Source organism: Amblyomma maculatum, chromosome 6, assembly GCF_055883805.1.
Source record: "Amblyomma maculatum isolate TAMU_Amacu chromosome 6, ASM5588380v1, whole genome shotgun sequence".
Classification (NCBI taxonomy): domain Eukaryota; kingdom Metazoa; phylum Arthropoda; class Arachnida; order Ixodida; family Ixodidae; genus Amblyomma; species Amblyomma maculatum.
Window position 1 is genome coordinate 107551194 of NC_139349.1, and position 26839 is coordinate 107578032.

The window sequence follows — 26839 nt, forward strand, 5'->3', positions numbered from 1 at the left end:
ATCTGTGATTGCCTTTATAATCAAAGGTTTTCGTGCCAAACCACTTGTATCAATTCCCAATTCCTCACACAATAGCAACAGGTCCGGTTTCTGCAGCTTTTGTAGGTCCATGATCGCTCCGAGTGTCGGCTACTTCCAAAACAACTGTGCAAACTACCAACCTAAAGGCGTTTCCACACTCTCTTTACCAGTTCTAAAATCTAACCCTGTTCTAGAACCTGGTCCACATCAGAAGAAAAGCCAAGCACTCACCCACACATGCGATCGATGTTCCGAGCTGCCCTCTTGGCCGATTGTTGCTCCTGCTTGTTGCTTGAGATGCCACCTCCGATCACAAGGTGTTGTGGCTTGTAGCTTCCGATCCACCTCGAATCACCAGATGTTGTGGCTTGTAGATTCAGATCCCAATGCTGGTCACCAGTCGTTGTGCTTGCAGATTCAGATCCCACCGCTGCCACCAGTTGTCGTGACGCTGGGGCTACGTCGACCCGGCCTTCACTTGGTAGCGTGCAGAGACTCGGGGTTGAATAAGAACTGAATCTTCTAAGTTGGTGAAATATGTACAAGCAGGTTTAATGGCACTTTGAGAAACTTATTTACAAGATTATTTACACGAAAAAGAAGGGTACATCAGCAAAATGGCAAGCGTTAAGAGTTCATAGCGAGAAGCGACTGGATGAGCCGTTTACCCAGGGCCCAGAGCGACATTTCGTGCTCTGCAGCGTCCTTAAAAACCCCCTATGTCCAGCCCCTCTCTGAAGATGCTGACCAACCAAATCCAGGGCACGCCCCTCAGGTATCGGCATCCAATCGAACACATCACTGCACTGATGGTCTGAAGCACTGACTGGTCCGGCATTCATTCGTTGGGCGTGATCACTTGTTGGCGGGAAAAGCTTGGGAACGGCGAGGAGAGGAGGTACATTTCTATTCTTCAGCAAAGAAACCACAGGCTGGTTCTGACAAGGGGTTTTACTTCTCAGAAACCCGAGTGCACGTGGCGCCGCATAGGGCTCCCAACATGGTCCCTTTTCGACAATTGCAAATCTTTCCTGCATTCCCGGGAAATCACTTAATGGCCGTATGAGTCATGCTCCTTTCTTGTCCTGCACGTCAGCGGACATGTCACTCTGTCGTCTCCTTTGAAAAGTAGACATTCCTCACTGGACGATAGCCCTTCTCGACTGGAAGGGTGAACAAAAGAAAGAAAGCACTTCCTGCTATTTCCCTCAGGGGGACGTTTCTTTGTGTTTTTCCAGACGTTCTCTTGACAAGGTCAATTTGGCATTTGCAGGTTGTCCACAAAGCAAAACATGCTTACAAAACAGGATTCCTGGAAACAGGCTCACTTAGAGCCATTGGACCATCACCACATATTCACAAAACTTATCCATGCCCACAGGCGAACAATAGAGCGCGCAATTGCGGATGCTTGGTCGTAACAGCGTTTACACGGAGGCCGGAATCCACGAATCTCGTCGCGTGTCGAAGCCTTTCCCGGTTTCGATGTTGGCCCGCGATAAACAAGTCTGCTGGACCCGGCGTACATATGCGCATATTTCTGCGATATTAATCTCCCCGACTCTTTCGGGTCCTGGTCACTGCACGCCTCGAGGGCCAACAAATGAGTGCACTGTGCGGAAACACGGCGGCTCCTGCGCTGAAGTACGCGGGGGCGGGGGTTCGACTACCAGCCTTTCCGCTCTTCACTGCGGAGGAGTTCTGGGAGTACTACTGACGCCCCGGAGCTGCGAAGAGTTGAAATCTGAAGTTGTTTGTAAGCAGGAACAGGATGCGAAAACTATCTACAGTAAAGTCTGCGAAGAAAGGATATGTACCCGTTCAATTATAGCGCTCTTACAATGAACATCGTACAACACACACACACACACACACACACACACACACACACACACACACACACACACACACACACACACACACACACACACACACACACACACACACACACACACACACACACACACACACACACACGCACACGCACACACGCGCGCACACACACACACATGCGCACACACACACACACACACACACACACGCACACTAGCACTGTTAGCATTGCTCACGATCCAGTTCCTCGCTGTCTCAGTCCAAACTTCGAGACCAACGCACCTGTCCCTCCTTGTCCGCGCATTCCTTTGTTCACCTTGACCACACGTGATGTCCGAAGCGTTCAGTCACCCCGCTGCAGCGCTGTGTGTCTTACTAACCATGCGCTGATGAATGACCCTCAGACACGCATGTCCGCTTTGAATCGTGCACTTCGTGAGGCGCTCGACTCGCTTTCCGTGCGTGGTGCGATGCGGATTGCTTCGCTCTGATGTTCGCTCACAGCTTAATGAACGGATGGCTATCGCGCCTGTCATCGTGCGGTTGCCCTTTGACCCGTGGACTGCCTGTTCGTGGCGTATCCCCTCAAGGTGGCTGCCTTGATTCCCTTTCCAAAGGCGTGCCTATTCTTTATTTGCCTTGTTCGGCCGCAAAGACAACAGCAGGCAATGAGCACTACTATCAAGACCGCATGCAATTGACCTTTTGTGTTGGCTGAACTAGTAAATCACCCTCCTGTTAGTGTCAGTTGTGGTCTTTCTTCGTCGAGTCTTACCAACGTCGTTAACGTACCAACAATGGCTGGGACAATAAACTGCCGTGCATACGAATTTCTGCCGTGGCTCTTCGTACGACCCGCCGTGCAATTGCTAGCCAGTCCGTGCACGGAAGTTGTGAGGAAGCGGAACAGAATTAATCTTCGAGTTGATTACTGTGGATGGGAAGCCTGAGAACAATACTTATCGGTAATTGTCTGGGACGCAGATTGACATCATTCTTGCCGTTAATTTTAATTAAATCAGCAAACCGGCCTCTTTAAGCACTTCGTTCAAAAGCGCTTAGGCGGTTGCCGGTGGCATAGACCGCCCCGCTACCGTGATGTCACTGCGGGAACTGGGGCAGAACATGGCACATATCAAACTTGCACATAAATAAATGAATAAATAAATAAAGTTTATTTTACACGATCAAGAAAGGTGGCGGGATATAAAGCTTGTGCCCATTAGAAAACCAGTGGATACACGGCGGCTCTGGGGATCGAACCCAGCATCTACCGAATCCGAGAGGTACGCTCTGCTTCAAGCCTTGCCAGGCCGCCTCGCCCGCGTTTCCTTTCATTAGGGTGTGTCACGGCTATATCGAGCCTTTCTAGTTGTGCCCAAGTTCTGATAACCGAGATTTGTCTTTATCGCATGCAGCACTAGAGATTTATGGCTACCAAGTCACCGAGTGAAGTGCTCTTGATCTGTGAAGTTCAGTGTAGCCGCCGCCTTTCTTTCTTTCCCCTAACTTGCTCCGATGTTTCTCTTTGTGCAGACTGCCCGGGGCCGGCCTTTCGGCAGCGGGACTGCAGGACATGGCGTACCTGCAGCAGCAGCAACAGCAGCAAGTGCAGCAGCAGGTTCAACAGCAGCAACAGCAGCGTCGCCAGAGCGCCGACGCGGCGGCCGTGGCGGCGGCGCTGCAGTCGCAGTACCGGCTCAGTCCGTACATGGACCAGATGTACAGCCCCTTCCAGGCGGGTTCGCCACTCGCCATGCGGGTTCTCAGCCCCCTCGAACACAGGGGTGAGTGGCAGTGAACGTTTGCTGCTTTCTGCCGGTACCACATGGTCCTGGACGCTGCAAAGCGCCTTCACCGGCACTTGCAGGCGCCCGCTCACAAAAGTATTCGCAACAGAGCTTAACAAAGCTGAACTGTCTTGAAGTGTAAGCATCTAGACACGAACTAAAAATGTAATCGGCTCTCCCTTGCTATACTTGCACCACACAGTCCGTAAATATACCCCTTAATATACCCGCAGTACACCCCTAAATGCACCCCTGAACATACCCATGTTTAGGAGCCTCAGTGCAAGCCTCAGTGTTTGGTTGCGCCTATAGGCGGCGAGGAAATTCAACTTTCTTGTGGTTTCAGTGTTCCGAAAACTTTTGTTGGCACGTGTACATCCACGGGGTTCCTTGATAGCCGTCGGCAACGAGTCAGTAAGCGATGTTGGCAGGACATCGCTGCTCAAAGACTTGCTTTTTGATGTCGGCTGTAGAGCATGTCTCCAGTAAACCAGTCAGCATGAATACGTGGTAATGACATGCTTGACGGCCGCATAAACATTTTGTTCTGGAAGTAAAGGATCAGAGTGACCTTCAGCTACGCACCGCAGAGTCCATGCGTTTTTATGTCCACTTTATCCTTCGTCTTGCAGAACCCACGCAACAACAAAGACACAATGAATATTTTAAAGGGACACAAAGACAGATAGAGGTTGGCCTGTATCGACGGAGCACCACGTTGTAATGAAAAAGACATTTTTTCTATAAAAACGGAGCGTTTTTTTTGTTTTAAATTTAGAAGAGGTAGAAAAAAGAAAAGAAGTAAAAGTGTCGCTACCAGTGCCGTTTTCGCCATCAGAAGGCAGCATGTATTTTTTAGTGTGGGCTACATTCCCCTTGTTTATCTTCCAAAAATGTCATTTAATCAGTAGAGTGCCACTTGCTTGCGGACTCTGATAACATGTGGTAATTTTTCGCCTTGGCGTCCGCAATTTGATAACAAAAATAAATTTATGTATTAATTTCTTTCAGCAATGAATGCGTTTTTGTCCCCCTCAGCAACATCTCCAGAAACAGGCGTAGAATCAATCTATACTAAGAACAAAGTTTTGAAAGAGAGGTTGTCCGTGTCGTCCAGTTAAGCTAGGAATGATAGATGGAGGGGTGAAGTAGTAGTTCAGATAGAAGGAGAAGTTAATTCTCGGTGGAACGCAGGAGCTGCTTCTACAGGCGACCAGTGAGAATACTTTTCTGCTGCAGTTCCATCCAGCGTGTGGAATGTGTGTCGACAAATTTTTCGTCAGGCTTGTTCGTTTCGGGAACACGTTCCGAATACAGCTGAGTTCCAACCGCGATCAGGACTCGCAGGTAGGACTCCTATTGCTGCCCCTCTATCTTGATCTGGGGTGAAATGGACAGGCACGAACATTAGCACAAAGGCTGCATTTTGCCTGCCTGGTAACAAATGTACTTCCCGTCGGAACGTCGAATCTCTACAGTTCGGAGAGAGATGTAGCGGCTGTAGCAGACGAGAAGTCGGCGCAGATATTGCGCCCGATATACACTGGCTGGAAACAACTGCACGGGCGCTGCATTGCCCGCGGGACTCGAATACTACGTGCTCAGTGACTCCTGAGAGTCGGAACCTTGCGCTGGAACCCGGAACGGCATCCAGGGCCCGCTGCGCAGCTCTCCATTTTCAGTGTCCCTCCAGGATCACGTTTCTGTACATTAACATCGCGTTACCACTCTCCTGCTCTCGCTGCGGCCTATTCGATCTGTCTCCTCCTCCGTTGCGCTCATCGCTGAAGAGCCGCCTTTTCTTTCTCTCGTCGACATCGTTCCCATTCCGAGCGCGTCTGGTGAGCGAGACGCTGTCCCATCCGGCATGCGCCTCGTCGTCTGCTCAACTCGTCTGCTCAACCGGGCGCGCGGACGGAGAGAACAGAACGGCGGTGACTCTAAAACAAGCGTTCCATTCGGGCTTCACCGGCAGCGTGTCTATTTTCGGAGGAGCAGTACCGGCGTTTGTGTCCGCCGCCCACGGCTGATGACCGAGAGAAAAGCGCGCGCCGCAGTTCACTGACGCTTGCATTCGCTGGGCGCCTGCAAACGTCCGCGTGGGCGGCTGTGGCTTGCCCGTATGAGGAGTGATACGGAAAGGACTGTGAAAGCGCGCTATCTGAGGCACGCAGAATCATATATAGGAATTCTCAGCCTCATTTTGCACACGGTTATAATAGTAACAATAATAATTGGTTCACAGGAAGGGAAAGGCGCAGTATCTGTCACACTTGTTTCTGTGGGCACCTGAACCGCGCCGTGGGAGATGAAAAGTGGATAGAGAGAAAGAGGAGCAGCAGTGGAGGGCTGCGGAGTAATTTCGACCACCTGGGGATCTTTAACGTGCACTGACATCGCACAGCACACGGACGCCTCTTCGTTTCGCCTCTATCGAAACGCTGCCGCCGCGGTCGGGATCGAACCCTGGTACTCCGGCACAGTGGTCGGGCATCTTACCACTGCACCACCCCGGCGGGACTCACGCGGTTATCATTCTCACTTTCCCTCGCCGAATGATGTCGACCTATAATGAGACGGTTCTTACGACTTATTTCCTTCCCTCATGTTCAGTTAAAAATATATTTGCTCTTTAATCCGTGGCTAGATTATCCCACCGCTGGAATATTGTACGCGTGCGTGCTGTTCAAAGCTTTGATCTCGTGCATACGCAACTAAAGGAACAATTATTACCATCCATACAAGCGCAGCCGAACGGCTACAAAGGAAATTGCGATGCAGCATCGAGGCTAATTTTTCTTCAACTTCGAAGCTCCTGCGAAACCTCTATAGTTTTCTTCTGTAGCCGCGTGGTTGCGCGTGGAGCGGACGCTAATGTGTAAATGTTCCCTTATTAAAAGTTTACTCCACTTTGGGGGATTCGTCTAAACGGCCCCAAACACTCGATTAGCGAATAGTTTGCTAAGGCCGACTGCTAAGGGATTTCACCCCGAGGGATCCCCGCAGGCTACCGCGCCCAGTTCTCACCGTGGTTACCAGTGCGCTCTCACGTTTCCTTTTGTTTGAATATTTGCCTTCCGCCTTGCACTTCGCTGCGTACGAAATGAGTGCGTCTCTGTAGCATTGTTGTAGTTGCTCATCATGTCGCGTTAATCGCAAGCTAGCTGTTACGTGACCGAGCGCCCTTTGCAGAAGTTTCTACGACCTGCGTGCATGTGGAAAGAGGGGAATGGGGTATCGGTTGCCGAAACAGCCCCCGTAGCGTACGCGGCTAATGCGAAGCGCGTATTTTATCTAAATATTTCATTTCGAATCGGCCCTCCTCTCTTTGTGCACGCGGCAGCGGTATAGTTGGAGCCAGTCGACAGGTCCCCGTTCACTTTTTATCTTCCTGCAAAGCATCAGCTGAAAGGAGTAGCAGCGCGCTGCCTGCTTGCGTCGACGTAATCTGCTTCCTTCCGCTGCGTGGTTCATACTTAAAATAGTGGAGGTTTGAGTCTTACTTCGACCTATACTTTTCTTCGTGTGGATTTTTTAATGTGTGATCATTAAATCCCCATGTTGTGCAATCCTGTCCGTCTAAAACGTTTGCGTCATGAAACCAGTGATTCTATCTAGAGGCCACAGGGTAAGTGGTGCTCGAAGTTAGAGACTTGCACAGTGGCGGCCTCTACCAGGATTAGAACCGGTGGTGGCGCGAGCAGGGCCTGTATTCCCGAGTTTCTTCGTTTTCAGAAGTTTCGTTTTTTTTTTTTCTTTTTTTTTTTTCCCGTGTCCGCCCTCATCTGATTGATGGAAACGCCGGAATCGGAAGTGGTGGCAACCGAGTTGTATCCGGTTCCGATGTTTCCACCAATCTAATGACTTGAGCTCAGGGAGAAAATGGCACCTCAGAAGCCGGCGCAAACTCGGAGTACGGATCCAGCGGCCGAACGACGCTACGATCACATCACAAAGACTGTCTCAAATCTGTCACAAACCGATTGGCTAGCCCCGTTCCTATTGGTCGATTTCGACCGGCTGACCTGTCGAGCAATAGGAGTGGCGGCTGAGTGACAGGTTTTTTGCGATTTGATCGTAGCGAACGTTATTTGGCTCCAGGTCAGCTTCGCTAGACGCTGCGCGATCATTTCCCCCCGCCCACTCGGTCATCGTCGCAGTCTTTCTCCCTGCATATCGTCGCCTTTATCAACTTTTAGTCCGCGCTGCAGTGTGCGGACTGTATTCCGAATCCGTGGCCTGTTTTGTGCGACAGCTTCTACACGCAAGAGCACGCGGCCAACTTCCACGGCACTATGTCAGGGGATTTGAACTTCCACGGCACTTTAACAAAGGTTTTACAAATCTTCATTGGGATGAATTATTTAAGGTCCCCAACGTAGAGCAGTCTCGAAATCGATGTCCACATGCGAACCCGTTCCCCTCCATCGCAATCGCAATGGTTGCAAAACCGGTGCAACAGGGCCCCGTGCCATGAAATTCGGGATTGGTAGAGAGGGTCGTGACGTCATGCGTAAGGGATTCAAGGTGATTCAAACACCAGATAAATTATGAATATGGTCGCATCATGACTCCTATGTCATTATGATATGTAAGAATGCCGAGTAAATTAACTACGATGAAAAGAAAACTGACGTGATTGGGTGGCAATCGGTTCTGCGAGCGGTCGCGAGTCAGACGGCGATGGTCAGACACACTGGCAAGGCACGTTTATTCGGCTTTAGTTTAAGAGATGACTTAGGAAATAATAAAAAATGCCCGTATTTGCGAAGCCATACGAAAAGAGGGCCACAAGCCGCTATCCTTAAGGCGAAGCTGAAGTGTCCCTGTAATCGTTTTTGCTTTTGGCGTGGAGAGGCGCCATTTTTTATTGTAATTTATATTGTAATTTATTTTAATCAGGCACAGCATAATAACGTATATGTTCAGAAAATTAAGATGGGATTAGAGTCACAGGCCTGCCTGCGTTGTTCGACCTGTTCGTGCGTCCCCGACATCTGTTCCAGCGGTACGAATCGGCAGTCTTGTGCGCGAATTTATAAAATCTTGGGAAAAACAAAAAAAAAAAAAAGGAAAGAACGCTTTTATGGCGGATAGGCGGCCGACGCAGATTGCTTCCTGGACGCCGAACAACGATTTTAGTATCTAGGTTAGCGTTTCGTCCCCTCTGTACCTAAAATGCGCCAATTTCGCACGAATCGGCCAGTCGCAAATGAGCAGTTGAGCTCGTGCGCGCGTGCAACCATATGCTGCGCTTTGCCTGTCGTGTGCCATAAATATTGCCTCTGCCTTATTTTTCTTTTTTTTTTGTACACGACGGACTGTCGCGCCAAAACCCGTTGACTCTCGGTGCTAACGCGCGCCGCTACTGCAGGAACCAAACCGCCACCGCCGCAATCTACAATCTCGCTCGCTGCACAGACGGCGAGAACTGCGTGATGATTATAGGCCCTTGACAACGCTCGCGGCATGGTTGGCGGGTGCATTTCGTTTGAAGACCCCCCCCCCCCCCCCTTTTTTTTTTTTTTTTTTTCATCGTCTCCTTTGTGGGTTCTTGCATTTTGAAAGATATGGGGACACAAATGGCAATTTACAGTCTGCTGTCACAAAAGTGGCTGCAAAGAACCACCACTGCACAGCAGAGAATCCATTCAATCGAGCTGGTCCCATTTTCAGCTGGCTGGCCTGGCTTCAGGACTGCCTACATTAGCACATGTGCCCAAAGTTTAGGGCTTGCTTACACTGTGCAACCAGTTTTTTATTCAGCCTAGTGTGCATTTAGCGCAGAACTGTTGTTTGTAAATACCCAAAACAACTGCACTTTCAATTGCTCCATTGTCTACATTCGCTCTCCTGAAAGTGGGAGACTCAATCGGTGTGGAAAGGCAGGTGAGTTCCATTTGTAGAAGCAAAGGAGCCTCTTGAGCTGGTTGTACCATTGTTGCATTCAGAATATGTGATGTTGTCAAGAAAGAAAAGAAGAAACTGTACTCAATCTAAAACTTGTCCTTGGTGTGAATTTTTTATTGATGTTCATCGTGCCTACATTCTATGTGGCCCTTGTCCGTGTGCATAGACCATCAACGTCGAATTTGTAGTGGTGTGTTTCTTGAGAATTATAAAGCATTTTCAATTTGAAATTAATATTTGTTGTTGATCACTGTAAATATGAAAATTATTTAAACCACCAACATACAAACTGCCAGTGTTGGGTACTTGGATTGTGCGAGTAAGCATTTTACACACCTGCTGGACAAGTGTCTAGCACCATCATCACTATTATTGTCTTCCCATCTGTTGTGATAATCATTGTCATACCAATGCTTCATCTTTTCTTCACTCTTTCAGGACTCCATATGGATTACATCAGCCAGCAGATGGCAGCCATTGGCCAACGGGGCCTCATGGACTTCCATAGTGCCAGCGCAGCCGTCACACCAGACATTGCGTTCTCAGCTGAAGGTATGTTAATTCAGTTGCATTAACAGCTTCATCATACTGAGTAAGCTTGGCATGTGCACAACTGTCATGGTGGAGTATTTCCAGGCGAGTTACTATAGTTTCATAAAACTCAAGTCTGCAATAACCATCACACAGAATTCCTCTATGACAGAAGGTTACCTGCTGTTTATTACTGTTCTGGTTACTTATGAATAAAAAGTTCAGCATCAGACCAGATTGAAACATCAGGAATTTTGATACTTCTGGCTTCTTTGGCATGGTCAGTTTTCAAGAACTGATTTCGATTACTGTTCAGCGGAGTAATTGAACTGCAGTATACCATGGCCAATAGTTAGCAACTGCTGTTTTTGTAGGTTGTAGATAGAATACAGGAACACGAGCAATGGTTTGCGCACTGCCGTCATGGTTCCAGTTTAGTGATGGTCAGATGAGAACAACATGCACAAGAATCATTTTCTGCACGCACGTGGTTGCCACTGGTGGCTTGTAGCAGGTTTTCGATGTTCATAATCGCAATGCGAAGCGAGTTGCACATTCGCAAATCAGTACGCAGTCAATTTTTTCATTGGAACGGACTTCTTTTGAATATCTGCTCACCTTTCGTAGTTTTTGTGGTAATCAATTTTCTGACCTTTGTGCTAATTGTTGACAATGGTTTGGCGTCCCACGATGTTTCTGCAGGGTCCCGGCTTGCTAGTCCCAGAGCAGGAGCGCGAGGCCGCAAGCGGGCGCTCTCCAGCTCACCTTACTCGGAAACCTTCGACATCGGCTCGATGATCCGCCTGTCCCCAAATTCCTTGGTGTCCTTCATGAATGGTTCTCGGAGTTCCAGTGCCAGTGGCTCCTATGGTCACCTTTCAGCGGGTAAAACTCCAATTTTTTTTGCGCTTTTTCTTCGATCTTGCGCTGTGTTGAGTGCGAAACGGACACTGCATGCATACATGAATTATTTTACCTTTATCAACAAGGTATACAGGAAACTCAAGTGCAGATTTCATATTGGGAAGCTGCTCTGAAGTTTCCTGGTGCTTGCAGGTTACTGCAGGTTACTGCAGACTTGGCCTTGTTCCAATCAGTCATATGTGAACTACCTGTGTACTGTGTTTGTGACTAAGTTGCAAGAACCTGACTTGGTTGAAGCTTGTTCTGATGTAATATTTTCTCCTCCTTTGCTACGCTTTCACGTTGGAAAACTTTGATTGGTAAGTGCTTGAAATTCTACACTGAGTAATGTCTGTGCAGTGGCACTCTATGGGGTTTTTTACGACTCCATATTTCTGCATCATGTTTTCAATCTCAATTCTAGGCTGCACAAGAGAGAATACCGGTTAAAAAGAATGGTTGCTATATTTTACAACCGGTATAGTTATTCTCTAGCTGTCAGCAAGTATATTACACATAGGCATTTGCCATCTCAGAAATGCCTTCATGGTGACATAGTAGATAGACGGGTGCATTTAGAGGCCTTTTTTTGCATTTTTCTTGTTTGCATATTTGCATCATTTACAGCCTGCTGATAAGAAATTTCTAATGTTTTGAGAAAACATATTGTCAATAATTACTAGATACTTTAATAATTGCTTTTTCATCCTTTCTCATGGTGATCTCAAGCAAAAAGTTGGAAAGTTTCAAAAGTTTTGTGTGCATTTTTCCTAAAGTTACATTTTTGTAAGTGTATGTATTTTCCCCCCGATAAACTATGACGTGTTAGCAAACAAGTTCCTAGAGATAGCAACCAGTGAATTTTACACGAGCGCAACTAGAACAAATAGGCAAAGTAAATTTGTGGTGACAGTTTTATTTCAGCAGAAAGAAAAAAACACAAAGAACATGATCAATCAATTTTTTTGCATAGACTAAATAATTCTGGTCGGGATTGTGCAAAATGACTGTGTTTACTCCCGCAAAATTTCACTCTACATCTATGGCACGTTTCGAGAAAAGTAAGAATAAGAAACTTGTACTAAGTAGAATTTTCAATCTATTTTAATGCTCTAATGCAGGGTGCATTCATTTGCAAGATTGCTAGAAAGTTTCATATCCATAAATTTCATTATGAGCTTTATGCAGTCGATTTTGAAAATCCGTTTTCACAGTTTCAGCCAGCCTTCAGTATTCAGTTTCCCTTCTCTCATGCAAATTTTTGAATATGCATACATCAGCTCATCGTTTTGTTATTGCTGTTTCTTCCTCAGGAACACTTAGTCCAGCCATGAATATGGGTGCGCCCACTGTGGCTTCCCATTTGCAACAGCTGCATCAACTGAACCAGTTAATGAGGCCCTTGCTGCTGCCCGGAGCTGGAGCCTTCGCACCTCAGACAATTCTGCCTGCACCAGTCATTCTGGGTACCCCACCAGGAAAAGTCGACACAAAGGTGAGGGCACGCTCTTTTTTTGAGATTGCTGAGAGGCTAAACCAGAATAAGCTTGCTTCATTCCAGTTTAATAAATTTCTCTTACGTTTTGTTGGACTCTTTTCCGAGGATTGTGTTTTGACATAAAGACATTCTAGTTTTGCAGCTGGCTTTTCTGGCAAACTCACTTGTTGCGCACTTTTTGTGTCGCTCTGTCCTCCCTATGTGATATGAGCACCTTGTGCTGTAGGATGTTGCCAGTGGACGGGAGACAGCAAGCAACATTGTGAGCAGCACGGTGGACACAGAGGAGGCACGGCGACGGGTCAAGAAGGAAATGGATGGTGCATCGGTAGACGATGACCGAGATGGCTCAGGGGACATGAAAGATGAACCAGGAGACTTCATTGAGACCAACTGCCACTGGAAAGAATGTACTCGCGAGTTCCCCACGCAGGATGACCTGGTCAAGGTAAGGTGTGCCGTGTGCCTTCACGCCAGTGCAAATGTTTTGCCTTGCACGGGTCTAACGCAGAGTTAAGAATTCCATCTCTTATGTTATCACTTTTGGTACCTAAGCAGCAATGGGAAACCAATGAATGATTGAAAATTTTGCTTTAGAACGTAATTGCTTATTTCTGAAATTTTGATGCAGTCTTAAATTTGCATTTGTCTAATGTCTTGTGTAATATAATGGTGAAAGTTAGAGTTGTGAAACAGTCCATGCTGCTGTCTGTACTGCTATGTGCTTTGTGATTTTTCAGAATTTCATATTGCAAACGTATGCACACATAAAAAGGGAATGCAAAGGTTGGGTGTGGTGGGCTGAAATGTGCAGTTATTGTCGGTGTGTTCAACATGATTGCCTTTGCCTGCAGCACATCAACAACGACCACATCCATGGCAACAAGAAGTCCTTTGTATGCCACTGGAAAGAGTGTTCACGAGAGGAGAAACCATTCAAGGCGCAGTACATGCTGGTTGTGCACATGCGTCGTCACACGGGAGAGAAACCTCACAAGTGCACCGTAAGTGCTCCACCCTTTGTGTAAGGGACGCTGCAGTAAGTTGCGATTATAGGAGACACTGCAGTAAGTTGCGATTATAGGAGACACTGCAGTAAGATGCGATTATAGGAGACACTGCAGTAAGTTGCGGTTATAGGAGACACTGCAGTAAGTTGCGATTATAGAAGACACTGCACTAAGTTGCAATTATAGGGGACACTGCAGTAAGTTGCGATTATAGGAGACATTGTAGTAAGTTGCGATTATAGGAGACACTGTAGTAAGTTGCGATTATAGGACTCCATATTGTATAGCACGCAGTGTGGCATAGGAGGAAACCAGGTGTCTAAGCTTTTGTCTCTTCCAGCCTAATATGCACACAAAGCAGAGCATGGTGACGCATGTCCCCTCAAAAAACCCAAGCTCAGTTAATCTGTGTCTCCATAGTGAAAGAGTCTCACAGCATGATTAACCCAAAAATCCCACAGGCTAAAGGAAAGGTCAGGTTTGAGGCATGCGTGAATTTAGATATTATGCAATGCACAGATGCAGAAAATCTTTGGCAGTTATGTGAATGTCTCACCTTGCATAATCCTAGATTACATATAATTTTCATCACACTCACTTAAATATACTAGATTAGTGAGTCACTCATGTTGGTAGCTGTGTAACTGTGACCATATCCATTTGAACAAATGACATTTCTCATTGTATCCAAAGCTCACTCACTGGAAGTGCTGCTGTGGAGCTGGAGATGGTACAGCACAGGATACTGAGAGTGTAGCTGCTGTGGAGCTGGAGATGGTACAGCACAGGATACTGAGAGTGTAGGAAATAAAACGGGCCTCATTGAAAGAACTTTTCCAACAGAAAAGAAGGACATATCAGACCATAGTGAATTTGGTTTGGAGACCAAAACTTCATTAATTGTGATAGTAAATAGGCAACATGCAGTCAAACACAGACTAACTAACCTAAAGTGATGGAACGATGGCTAAACATTGCTGGTAGCTACATTCTTGTACCAGTGCCTCGCTCCATATCAGTTCATATTCTGAGAGCTGCTTGACATCAGTGGTAGCAGTTGGCATCTCTGTGATCTGAAGTGTAAATCGACCATGACTGTGTGTTAGATTTCTGTTAATCCTTTTGTCTTGCCTTATTGCTCGTTGTCTTGCTCGGCTAAAAAAAAAATGCTTTTGTTGTGTTTCGTAGAGCCAAGTTACGAGTATTTGTAGAAACTTGCATTTTGTGTGGGTCCTCAAGTGGTTTCAGTTTGATCAGAGATGTTCCCAATTTACAAGCAAGTTGCAGACTGAGAACAAGTAGTGTTCATTTCATTTTAAAAAAATCTGTTTAGCTGCAACTCCAGTTGCTAGAAGAGGTCTGGTGGTATGCTGGGTTAAGCTTACATTTCTGATTAACATTTTTTTTTTAATATAGTGTAATAATAATAATATAGTGTAATAATAATATAGTGTAATATAGTTCTTGAGACGCGTGTACGGGGTCATATTTGTTATCTGAAGCGAAGTGCCTTCTTTCTGCCTTGCTTCCAAACAGTTTGAGGGTTGCTCCAAAGCTTACTCTCGCCTGGAGAACCTCAAGACGCATCTACGGTCACACACTGGTGAGAAGCCGTACATGTGCGAGTTCCCGGGGTGTACCAAGGCTTTCAGCAATGCATCGGACCGAGCCAAACACCAGAATCGTACCCATTCCAATGAGGTGGGCATCTTCTCCACTTTGTCGCCGGTTTATGTCCATATCTTGTACCGTGGGTCTCGGAGTGCATTGTTGTTTGTTTTTAGTTTCAGACAGGAAAGGAGATGGGCAATATTTATCACTTCACAGTAGAAAATGTTTTCATGGTGTCATCAGTCTTGGTAGTTTTCAAAGTGACTGTGTGTCACCGTACGCCTGCGCTTTTTGACATAGAGCTTCATGCTAGAGTGGTCTTCTGAAATTATGCAGTCCTTGGTATGCTGAGGCAAAACGGAAATAAATATGTGCTAGTCCTTCGCTACCACCGAAAAATGCTGTTGTGTTTGCTCTCTACTCACAAACTGGTTATGGCTAATGTTTTCTACACTGGGCCATTTCTCATGTCTTACCCTCGTGGTAGTAAAATTTATTTGAAAAGCAGCTGCGGCAGTGAAGCTGTTGAAATGGTACGAGTTAAATGCAGCCTTATTTTTGGCTATTAGTGACCTTGAAGGAGAAAATTTGTGCAGCTTAATGCATTAGCCAATGCCCAAAGCAACTGCAGTACACCCAGAAGCAGTTATGCAGCTAAATTTGGATGCATGTTACATAGTTTTGTGCAGTTTATAAGAAGAATGCCTGGAGCTTGATTGTTTAATTGGAATGCTGAAAGGTTTGAATGTCAAATCCGGCCTGGACTGTGTTTGCTTAAAAGCACAGATTTGGGTGTAGACCCATAGCTATTTCCCTAGAAAAACTGCTTTCAAATTTTTAATTTTTCTTTCAGGTTCAATGCACCCAAAACAGATGATTTTGTGATGTTTGATATAATGATAAAATGGCAAACAAATGGCTAAAATAAATTTAATTTATGCTCCTTGAGAGCGGAGCTGGCCATATTTATGTAAAACTTGTATAGTGCATAAGTATTTCATAGAATGAATTACGGTACAATTTTTATCTTCATATATACACGCTGTAGATTTTCATGGAGCTTTAATAACTTCGACAGTGGCGCAAGTCCTAATTTTGTAGCTAAATCCACGTTTTCTAACTGAACACTGTGCGAGCCAAGCAAGTTCTATCCATTCTATTCGTGGCTAAAGCAAGCCTTAAAAAAATAGAAAGGACAGTGACACCTCTATATGTTTTTTAAGGCCTGGGAAAACCCAAAGTCTTTTTATTGTGGTGTTAAATGTGGGCAAGTAGGTTTTAGTATTTCTTTGGGCTCATTCATGTCATGACTGTTCGTACTCCTGATCTTTCTTCAGCAAAAATTGTTGGCATACCGGGGTTCTTTCTGTCATCCTTGTAACATTTTAAACTGAAACTGAAAATTTGCCTCCTGGAGGTTTTATGTAAATTTATGTTTTTTGTTTATTGCATATGTTAACCATTTGTTGTGTTTCATATTTGCATTTTGTCATCTAACATATGCATCGCATTCTTTTGTAAATTTACCGTGTAAATAGTCTAGTGACGGCTGATTTTTATTCACGCCTAACATCTTACCGGAGGTGCCTACGCAGTTTGCGACTTTGGAACTCTTGTTTGCATATAATACAGACGTACCACTGTTTTGGCATGTGATAAGTCTGATTCGAATATAGATAAAACGGAAATTAGAGTAGCTTGACCACGGGACAGGTATTTGAGTGAGGGCCGGTAACGACAGTGTCCCACGTCTTTTCCTCAGAAACCCTACGTGTGCAAGGCTCCTGGTTGTACCAAGCGATACACGGATCCAAGCTCGTTACGAAAGCATGTGAAGACTGTACATGGGGCAGAGTTTTATGCCAACAAAAAGCACAAGGGCTCCGAGGGAGGCCCTGGAGATGGAAGTGGAGCCCTGCGAGACGGCATGGACCCAGCTGCAAGCAGCGAAGGCAGTCCGCGGTCCGATGATGGTGCCAGCAAGCTTGCAAGCGTCTCAAGTCCCAGCGTCAAGTCAGAGGTGAGCGCTTTTTTTTGTTTAAAGTTGGATGCAACTCTACTTTTGTGTCTTTGAGTAGAGTGGTTCATTTGAAACTATCCAATCTTTTTGTGCACTTCTTTTTGTTCCTTTCTTTTTTCTCTTTTCCTTCTTTTTTTGCTCTTTTTAGAATAATCTTTGTGTACTGATTCTCTACCTTGTTTTCCGAAGTATAGTAACAAATATAACAAGCCTGACAGTCGCACAAATTTCATATGCTGTATCTGAAGCTCACAGCGAGTGCACTTCTCTTACGTCAGTCAAGAAAACAAAGCCAGACAAAATTCGCGTTTGCTATTCCTTAAGCAAAATGTTTTTTACGCACTTGTTTTCATGTTGGTGTGTTTGTTCTCTGAGCCCTCCAGAGCAGTTGCGTGTTCTTCACCGAAACCATTGCTACTGACGAGCTACTCTAGGCATCTCCTATATGTATGCTGCTAACTACGATTGAAGTCTAAGACCACCAATGGATGGTCACCTTGTTGTCTCCATTCCTTGAGTCTCGCTCTCAGTGCTTGCCCCGTCTCGTACCTACCATGCTTCGGCTTCCGCATTTTGCTTCTGCGGCCGAGACTCATTCACATATACTGACATACCTTGTAGCCTATTGGCACACACTTTGCCGGTGGCTACTATAAGTTTCAATATTGCCTTTCTTATTGCTTTCTTGGTGTCAGCTCATGCTTTTCACAGGAGGGCTCTTCTAAATGCTGCCGGAAGGTGCTAGTTTTGCGACTTCTGGGGCGAGTTTAGGTTGCTTCTTCGTTCGCTCTAACTGAGCTGGCCACAGGTGTTAGTTTTATATCCAAGACAAAATACTATGCCATTGCTGTAATGCATATTTGAAAGTAGCATCACTCTCATTTGTAATAAGAAAACATTTGATAAAGCTGTGGCCTCTTTGCTCAACTGTATAACATTGTTGCAAGCGGGATCTTTTGTGGGTTCATCAGATTCATCCAAATTTCTTTATCTGTATAGTTATTACCTTTGGAATTCGAGTAATACACTTGTGCCTGAGATAAGAAGGGCTGCAGCTGAAATGAAGGATACTAACCAACCTCTGGAATTTGAACACTTTGTAGATTACATTTGTTCAGATGACAACATTAGCAGCAGGTTGCAACTATTGTCTTTCTTAGCTGAAAAAAAAAAAGGATTTTAAAAAGTGGAAAATCTTGAAACTGCCATCGGAAGCAAGAGTGATGCATGCTGCACACTACTGTGTTTTTCATTGTATTTGCGATGCTTTTCAGCATTATACATATGTTATAGCGCTTTTACATGTTATAGTGCACCACTCTTGCTCAGAGCTGTAGATTTGGAACCGCCTGGCTACATTTCTTTCTAATGTGGTGTTGGAACTTAATGGCAATTATATTCTCATAATTCAGGACCAAGGCTCACCGCAGCACGACAGCAGTCCGTGTGAAGAAAGCACCACAGATGGCCTGGGCTCATTTGATCAAGGGTCGTTGGATGCCCCTATCAGTGACAACAGTGTTTCCACTACCTGTGGTCAGCTGGAAGCCCTCGACACCAATGACAATGGTTGGGATGTCATGGACCCTGCAGACCTTGAGGTAAAGCATCCTTTTCAAACAATTGTTTGTACAGTAGACTCCCAATAAGACAAAGTTGGATAAGGTAAACTGTACAAATCCATTTGGTTGGTTTCACACCGGACTTAATGTAAAAAAGAATTCACCTAAGAGGTCACAGCAACTGCGAGCCCTGGTGACTCTGCACAGCGGCACCCCTCGTGGCACTTTCAAGGAACAAAATATACAAAGTGCTTCTGTGGTGGGAAGAAAACATTTTGCATGAAATGGCAAGGAAGCTGCCTTTGAGGAGTGTACTTTTTTGCCGTCACCTTAACATCTATGCTGGCATGGAAATCTGACATGTCCAGACCTTCGTATTGCGTGCACATCACATGAAAAAATATAAATAGCTGCCATTGTAGGATGCGATACAGTGAGAGAAAAAGAGATTGAAGAAAAAGAAAACTATAGGCTTATGTTATTTTCAAGTAGGATAGCGTGAGCTTGTTTCATGCCCTCGGTCTTCTCACTTGATGCAGAATGAAATAAATGCTGAGTTTGCAGTTATCAACCCACTGATAAGCTATTATTTTCTTCATCGTTTTCATGTAACATATATTTGGATGCAGCCAGCGGGCTCACAAGCCTTTCTTAGGTGCACTTCTGTCAAGGTGAACTTCTCATAAGACAGGTTTTCTGGTCATTCAAGCTTGTGTTAAAGAGTGTCTACTGTAGTTGGCTGCTTCCCTGCAAGACGGGTTATTACTTATTGAGTATGGACGTTTTATTTGATCGCCATACACTTGTATGCATGCATGTCTGTCAGGTAGAAGTAATGGCTAAGACACGGGTTCCTCAAGCACTTTTTGAAAGCCACTCAGTTCCCCAGAGACCAAGATAATACATATTCAATAATCGTGCTATATAAACTTCTAGCTCTGTACAATCTGGAATGTTCTGTCATTGAACAGGAGTTTTATGCTGCCAGTGTGTTGGTAAAAAAAAATATGCTGAGTTGTGAAGAAACATTTTTAGAAGTCATACAATTAACTGTAATAGTAGTAGTAGAAGAAAGAATAGTAGAAGAAATCTGCATTCATTCTTTTCAAAAGTCCGCTCCCCCATTGTGCTGTCCAGATGGTCTTTTAGCTCAAGCAGGATTAATTTTATATATCAGACACATATGCCTCGTTGGCTTCATTTGGTGTTGTCATCCATACAAAACTTTGCGATCGCTTAGGAGTACAGAGAACACCAAGTATTTGCTGGCATGTTTTCTTATCTCAAGTGACACGTTAGGGATTAGTTATTATTAAAGGGAAGCTGAAAGGCTTTTTTGACATTTTCCCGAAATGCGCGCATTAGAATATATGAAAGCTGTAGATTAAGCTCACGAAATGGTTTTGCGCTACCATATGACGTAACCTAGTATTAAATTCGCGAAATTGAGGCTTCTCTTCACAACACCGCAGCAGTGTGGTGAAACTAGACAATGACGTCATTATGGGTGACATTTAGTTTCAACACCTTTCGCCCAATTCTTTCTGCGAGTCACCCGATGCGCCAAATGATGCTCGCAACCTTTACCTTCGTTGGCATTGATTGGTCTTCTTCCTCAGAGCAAACGCTTCCGCGTTGGAAATGCATCATCTCTAAAGATTATATCATCACTAGCATCCCCACTTGTCACCGTGTACTGCGGAGAAGCCTGAATGCCGAAATAGATTTATTTAGCGATTACGCCATGAATATAAATGCTAGCTCGAAACGGCTTGGCATGAATTAACCTTAGCCTTCACACATTCGACTCCTTTAATTTAGTTGAATTCTAAAATCTCTTCAGTTTACCTTTAATGCATCATCCTGTGGTATCTTCGGCGACTGCTTAATAATTTATAATTAATTTCTTCTTGATGCTGTTTCAGTCTGAGAAACTGAACATTTACACTGTTACAGGCAAGAAGTGTACCGTTCACATGAGGCATGACGAAACTGCTGTATAATCACTCATGTCTATGCCAGCCTGCTGCATGAGCTGGTCACTAGGCACTTTTTACATGTCACAGCCATCGTTCAGTTCACGAAACAGAAACAGCACAAGGGAAGAAATCTAATTCTAAATGAATTAGTGGTTGTAGGTGAATACCATAAGGCGACTCATGTATTTTACTGTTTTTTGCTTAATTATAAAGAAAACATAAACAGCTGAGGTGAGGTCTCTATAGTCCTTTAAAAGCAGGTACTTGACGTATTCTAGAGCTCAATAGTTTCAAAGGATCCTCGGATGGTTACCTGAGTGACTTGACAGTTGCTGGTTTTCATCGTGTACTATATGATTTTGTTTCCCCGAATGTAGACTGCAAAAAGGTTTTAACACATGTGTTGGTTCTTGGAGACCCGAATATCCTTTATTTAATGCAGAGCAGTTGTTGCGCACTGCTTTAAATCTTGATGTGTAATCACAAAGTCTGCTTTGTAATGTGGTCTTGAAGAGCATTTGGTGCCTTAAGAGGTTAAAAAAAAGGGAGGAAATTGCATAACATTTTCTTGCTGTTTTCAGTCAATGTGGCAAAGTGCATAACATTTTCTTGCTGTTTTCAGTCAATGCGGCGAAGTGATCCTTACCGTGTACTCTTTCACACGCAGGTCGACGAGTTTGCAGCAGCAATAACTTGCGCAGTGACATCTTCGGGCAACCACACAGAAGCCGAGAGGAATGCCCACAACAGACTCAGAGGGAAACTCCACGCGCCGTTCAAGAACATTGGAAGTGCAGGCTCTTTCATGCCAGGGCCACACATTAGTGAAAATGGTGAGTGATTAGCTCCCACTTATTGGATCGTTGCTTTAACCAGGGGCTGTCATGAAGAGATAAAGTCACATATGTAAACACTATAGTTGAACGTGCACATAACAAAATTGAGAAAAGTCTGTGCAACTTTTTCTTACATTGTAGTTTTCGTTGCAATCAGTTCTAAATGGTGGTGATGGGCATGCACTCTCACCTTGTGTCCTTCTCTCTAGGACCAGTTCTTTTGAGCTACTTACGGAGACGGATCATTGGATTAGCACTGCATGTAATACTACGAAAGCGATGAAATCTGCCTTCGACATAAAAGGTTTCTATTGCACTGGAGTGTGCTACATGTGAGCTTTGCTATCGTAGACATTCCTCCAACAGTGGCGAAACTTTCGCGGGGTGCAGCCAAGTTTAAAAAACTTTGCACCGGCTAACGAGTATTCAATCACTGTTGATGTGAATTTCATGACAATACAGATCTATAAAACACCTTAGCCAGAGTGCATTGTGCACAACGAACAGGAGGATTTGACGCTATTTATAGATTCTTCCGTGCCACTACGGATGATATAAATATGAAAGCCGTGGATGCTCAGGCAATGCCCACGCATTGCTGACACCGCGATTGCCAGTCGTGCGATGTTCGCCACAAGCAACAAACAGCAGCGTGCGGCTTCCTCATCACCCAAACTGCAATTGACAGTCGCACAGTACACATCTCAAGTTAGCAGTTGCTGATGTTATGAGCAAGAAGTGGCCCATGAACGGGAATAAATTCCATCCTGCATCTGCAGTGAGATCGTTGCCCCGAGTGAAGAGGTTTAGCTGAGCTTGTACAGTCCAGGCATTCACTTGCTTCCACTGTCTCCCTATGTAATCTGTGGGCAGCAGACTGCAGCCAACGTTATCAGTTGCGAACTTGGTTATACAAATGACAAGCACTATTTGATGTATCAGCTAATAGTAATGTTTTTTATTTTGTAAGCGTGGTTTTTCTTGCTCCAACGACTGTATACAGTCAAATGGAACATAAAATATTTCTGTGCGGTGTAAGGGCTGTTCTGTAAAACAGGTTGTGATATCATGGCAAGAGATGAGTAGAGGGTGCATTCGAGCAATTGGTCGTGCTTTTTCCGCTGTACTGATACCAGCTTTTTTTTCTTCTTTTTTTATTGCAGGAGGAACACATTTACATCGACACAGTGGGAGCCGACAATTGTACAGTGGCGACCAGAAGAACTTGGCCAACCTATGCAGCTCTGGAAATCCAGTTCAGGCTCCAGGTAATGCATTCAGACTTCATGTCACTAAACAACTAATGTCTTATCTGAACTTAGAAGCATGAAAAAAGTAGTTGAGAGACTTGTACAAAGTTTTGGTGATTTGTCAGCGTCGAATTTTGTACCAAAGCAGGAACTATCGCACACAAGAAAGAAAGAATGAAGAAAAAAAGAAAAAAGATTGTAAAACAGTGTTTAAACAAATTTGGAATGAGACTCCATTGTTTGTGACAAGTAAACCTGCACAAATAAGCGTGTTTTGTGGCAAAGACAGTCGAGTACTTGTGAAGTTAAAAGTTTTGCTATCTATAACATACATTTAGTCTGCAGTGTTAATGTGAATCTATGTGAGCAGCTAAACGTTTATTGCCTTGTGCACTGGCTCAGTGATTATGGCGTTTTGGCTACTTGGCGCAATGTGCCTGGCTTAAGCGGCAAGCAGAATGTAAAGGCTGTCGAGTACTGAGATTTCAGGATTGGTTTAATTTGATCTGGGGCCATAGCCGGGGTGTACTTCATTGCCCTTATGCAGCTGTGGCTAGTAAAAGTTCATTCAGCGACAGTATTTTCGTTACCACGTGAATTAGGCGTCTTTCTAAACACATGCGCCATCATGTTTCAGGTTGCATTCCTCGTCAGACTACTTTGCTGATAAGCCGTCGAGGCAGCAGTACAAGCACGGTAAGCTCCTTCTACAGCAGCATGTGCTCTGACGCAAGCCCACAAGCATCAACTGGAAGTGAAGCGTCACGCAGCCTCGCCACCAATTCCTCTTGTGACCCGATCGCAAGCGGCTGCTCATCGAGAAGGGCTCACGATCCAATCAGCAGCCTCTCCACTCATTTCCGGCGAGTACACATACCAACGCTAGCAAACACTTCGAACCTCGTCGTGCAGCCTCAGAATGTAGCCATGACTGCCAGCATGATGCTACCACCAGTGACACCGCAGCAGAACATGGAAGTGCTGCACGAGCAGGAAGATTCCTCAAGCATGCAGTCGCAGCTGGGCTCTCCCGGCTCCCAGAGTACCCAGGTCGGCGGCACCCAAGGGAATGCCAGAGCGCCAAGCTGTGCACCACCCGTAGCTGTGGAGTACAACGGGGACCACCAGCATCCTAATGAGGGAGCAGCGCTCAACTGCGGCACCGACAAGCCAGTGGAAGAGCTAGATGACCTGGTGTTACCGGACGAACTCATCAACTACTTAGCACAGAGAGAGCGACCAGGCTCTGCTATGAGTCAAGCTGTGTCTAGTGTGAGCCAGTATGACGAGATACGCAACAAGAACTGCACAGCGACCAATGCCAGTGGACCCCTGAGCAACAGTCATTCCTGCTATTCCAACTCCTCTTACACGAGGCACTCCCGTCAGACGCAGGCAGCTACGGCCAGCCTGCAGCCAAGCAGTGCGTGTTCCGTTGGCTCCCAGCTCAAGAGTTGTAGCAGCGGTGCGTGTCCACCGCCTGCGCAGACCGCCGCTGCCATGGCAGGCAACCAGGCCTACTATCAACCTAGTCAGGAAGCTGTTCCAGGATGCCAGCCTGTCAACAGCTGGCATACCCAGCACCAGAACCATCAGCAGCAGCAGCAGCAGCAGCAGCAGCAGCAGCAGCAGACACACACTGTTCCAATGGGCCACATGCCACCTCCGCTACCGCACCAAGTTCCTCACCAGGCTAGCCATCATTCTGGCATGCACCAGCAGGGACTTCACCCCCACCACAGCAAAATGCCAAACCAAGCTACGCAGTCTCCAGGCCACCATCATCATAATCACCAGAGCTCGCAGCACATGCATATGCCAGCTTCCAGCTATGGTCCTGACCAGCAGCAGCAGCAGCAGCAGCAGCAGCAGCAGCAGCAGCAGCAGCAGCAGCAGCAGCAGCAGCAGCAGCAGCCTTTTGGACAGGTTCAACAACAGGGCCACATCTCTCAGCCGGGATACTCAACTTCAGTACCTTATCATCACCATCATCATCAACAGCAGCAGCAGCAATCAAATTTCCAGCCTTCTTACAACGTGCAGCCCCCTAGTTACTGTGATAGAAGCCAGTTCGGGCACGGTGCTGGTGACCCACAGAGAATGCCACCTACCAGACAGATAGAGCGTCATGGGTGTTCGGGCAGCTATAGCCATGCTCAAAACCAGTCAGTGAACAACTGCTGTCACCAACAGCATCCAAACGAACATCTGCCGCAAGATTGCCATTTGCACCAGGCGAACAGGCACATGCCACCACCAGCGTACAACCAGGTGCAACAACTGCCACTGCCACCACCGCCTCCTCCTCCTCCTCCATACCAGCCAAGCCATTGCCAGCAGCAGCAGCAGCAGCAACAGTATGCCACCTATTGTCAGTGCGGTGCAACCACCTGCAGAAATGTGCCACTCCATCAGCAGCCATCTTCTCACGGTGCATACCAAGCAAGCCACATGCAACCGTACCAAGAGAGCCGTGGTACATACAGGGCTGTGCCAAACAGTGCAGTCCACATGCCTCAACCAAATCTCGTAGTACAACCCCAGCAAGTCTGCCACCCACCCGCTTCACCCATGAGTGCGCCGCTTCCTCCTTCGCCGGCCCCGCAGACGCCGTCCGTGCAGTCAGCCGTCGCAACGTACGGAACGTCGCACTCGAGCAGCTGTCAGGGAGCATGCCTGCACAGATCTCAAAGTAACCAGTGCAGCAGCTACCCAGCATCTGTTAGGAACAGTTGCTTTGACAAGCATGCTCAGTATAGCCAAGCCAGCCAGAGCCTCAGCAACCACAAATGCTCGAGGTGCAGCAACTGCTCAAGGCCGCAACCGGAGATACAGTGCCGCAGTGTGAGCCAGTCCTCGCGTGCTGCCATGCCTCCGGACACGTATCGGCGCACCTTGGAGTACGTACAGCAGTGCCAGCAGCTTGCTGCCGCGAATGGCATCGAAGGACCTGCGATTCAAGACCTGCCGCCACCTCCTCCGATGCAGCCCGTGGCGCCAGTTGCACAGACAGCTACCGCGCAGCCGGCTGGGCCTGCACCACCTGTAGCCGCTGCGCAGCAATCCGGAGCTGCACTCCAACCACCCGAGGCTTCAGCTCAGGTGGGAATGGTCTTGTCTCCCGGATGCAACAAGGTTACGAGCACAACGGATAAGTCGGAGGCGCAGCAGTGTCCCTTGGTCGAAGGGCTACAGGTCAAGCAGCAGCAACAGCAGCAGCAAACGCAGCCAAGCACGGTGGAAAACTGTGGCACAGTGCCGTCCCCCAAAGTGTCACCCAACAAGGCAACCGCGCAAAACCCCATCAACCCTGCCAGGGCCTTGAGTGCGAGAGAAAGTAGACCACACCCACATTCCCCGCTCCTGTGCACCAGCAACATGGTGATCAATGACATGAGTGCCACGCTGTCGTCCCTTATGCAAGAGACAAAGTGCCTGCAGCTGTTACAGTGAAGTGGAGCTGTGGTGGTTTTTAGTGTGACTGCATTTCGAAGGAAAGACATAGCTCTTGAACAGGCTTTGTGTGTGTGCCTTGAACGTGAAGAGCAGACTTGTGGTGAATATTGACTCCTATAGTTTCTTATAAACTCAGGAAGTACTGTTGCACTTGTAAATAGCTGTACAAAGAAGTCGGCATGTGCATTTCTTGTATCATTGAGCCATGTTTCATTAATGCCCTTCTATCATTTTGCTGCCACCTCGTTGTCACCAATGTTGCCTTACAAAAGTGCAATTCCTGTGTATACAGACTTGCAACAGCAGTTCATAAATTATTTGTTTTGTCCCAGTAATGAAGTAGCTTTATTAAAGCTGTGCTGTTTGCCCCATTCATCAAAGCTTTGTCTTCTTTAGCAGTGTCATTTGCATGCTCTTTATTCTTACCAGCCAGCCATTCTGCAGCATACACAAGGTACGTAAGGCAGCTCGCTTTGAGAGTGACTTTAGCTTTAAATGCTGAGTTACATTTTTGCACCGTAAGTTGGGCTACACATGCATGTTTGCATGACAGGCTTATAGCAAGCATTATGGAGGGTGTCCTAATTTTTGTGAGTCATTACAAAGTGCCCTGATTGCAAACATAGAAC

At 46.2% G+C, this 26839-nt stretch overlaps 1 protein-coding gene across 1 annotated transcript in view; it reads left to right on the forward strand.

The window, feature by feature from the left end:
* Positions 1 to 26574, forward strand: part of ci (transcriptional activator cubitus interruptus) — an 89999-nt gene extending 63425 nt beyond the window's left edge. The window contains exons 2-14 of the mRNA XM_084608060.1: positions 3391 to 3641; positions 9993 to 10106; positions 10788 to 10970; positions 12302 to 12483; positions 12713 to 12934; positions 13341 to 13490; positions 15033 to 15197; positions 16870 to 17127; positions 18540 to 18728; positions 21336 to 21501; positions 22668 to 22772; positions 23392 to 24598; positions 24650 to 26574. Coding sequence (XP_084464186.1) covers positions 3391 to 3641; positions 9993 to 10106; positions 10788 to 10970; positions 12302 to 12483; positions 12713 to 12934; positions 13341 to 13490; positions 15033 to 15197; positions 16870 to 17127; positions 18540 to 18728; positions 21336 to 21501; positions 22668 to 22772; positions 23392 to 24598; positions 24650 to 26207 — 4750 coding nt within the window. The 3' untranslated portion in view covers positions 26208 to 26574. The remainder of the gene's footprint in view (positions 1 to 3390; positions 3642 to 9992; positions 10107 to 10787; positions 10971 to 12301; positions 12484 to 12712; positions 12935 to 13340; positions 13491 to 15032; positions 15198 to 16869; positions 17128 to 18539; positions 18729 to 21335; positions 21502 to 22667; positions 22773 to 23391; positions 24599 to 24649) is intronic.
* Positions 26575 to 26839: the final 265 nt, after the last annotated feature.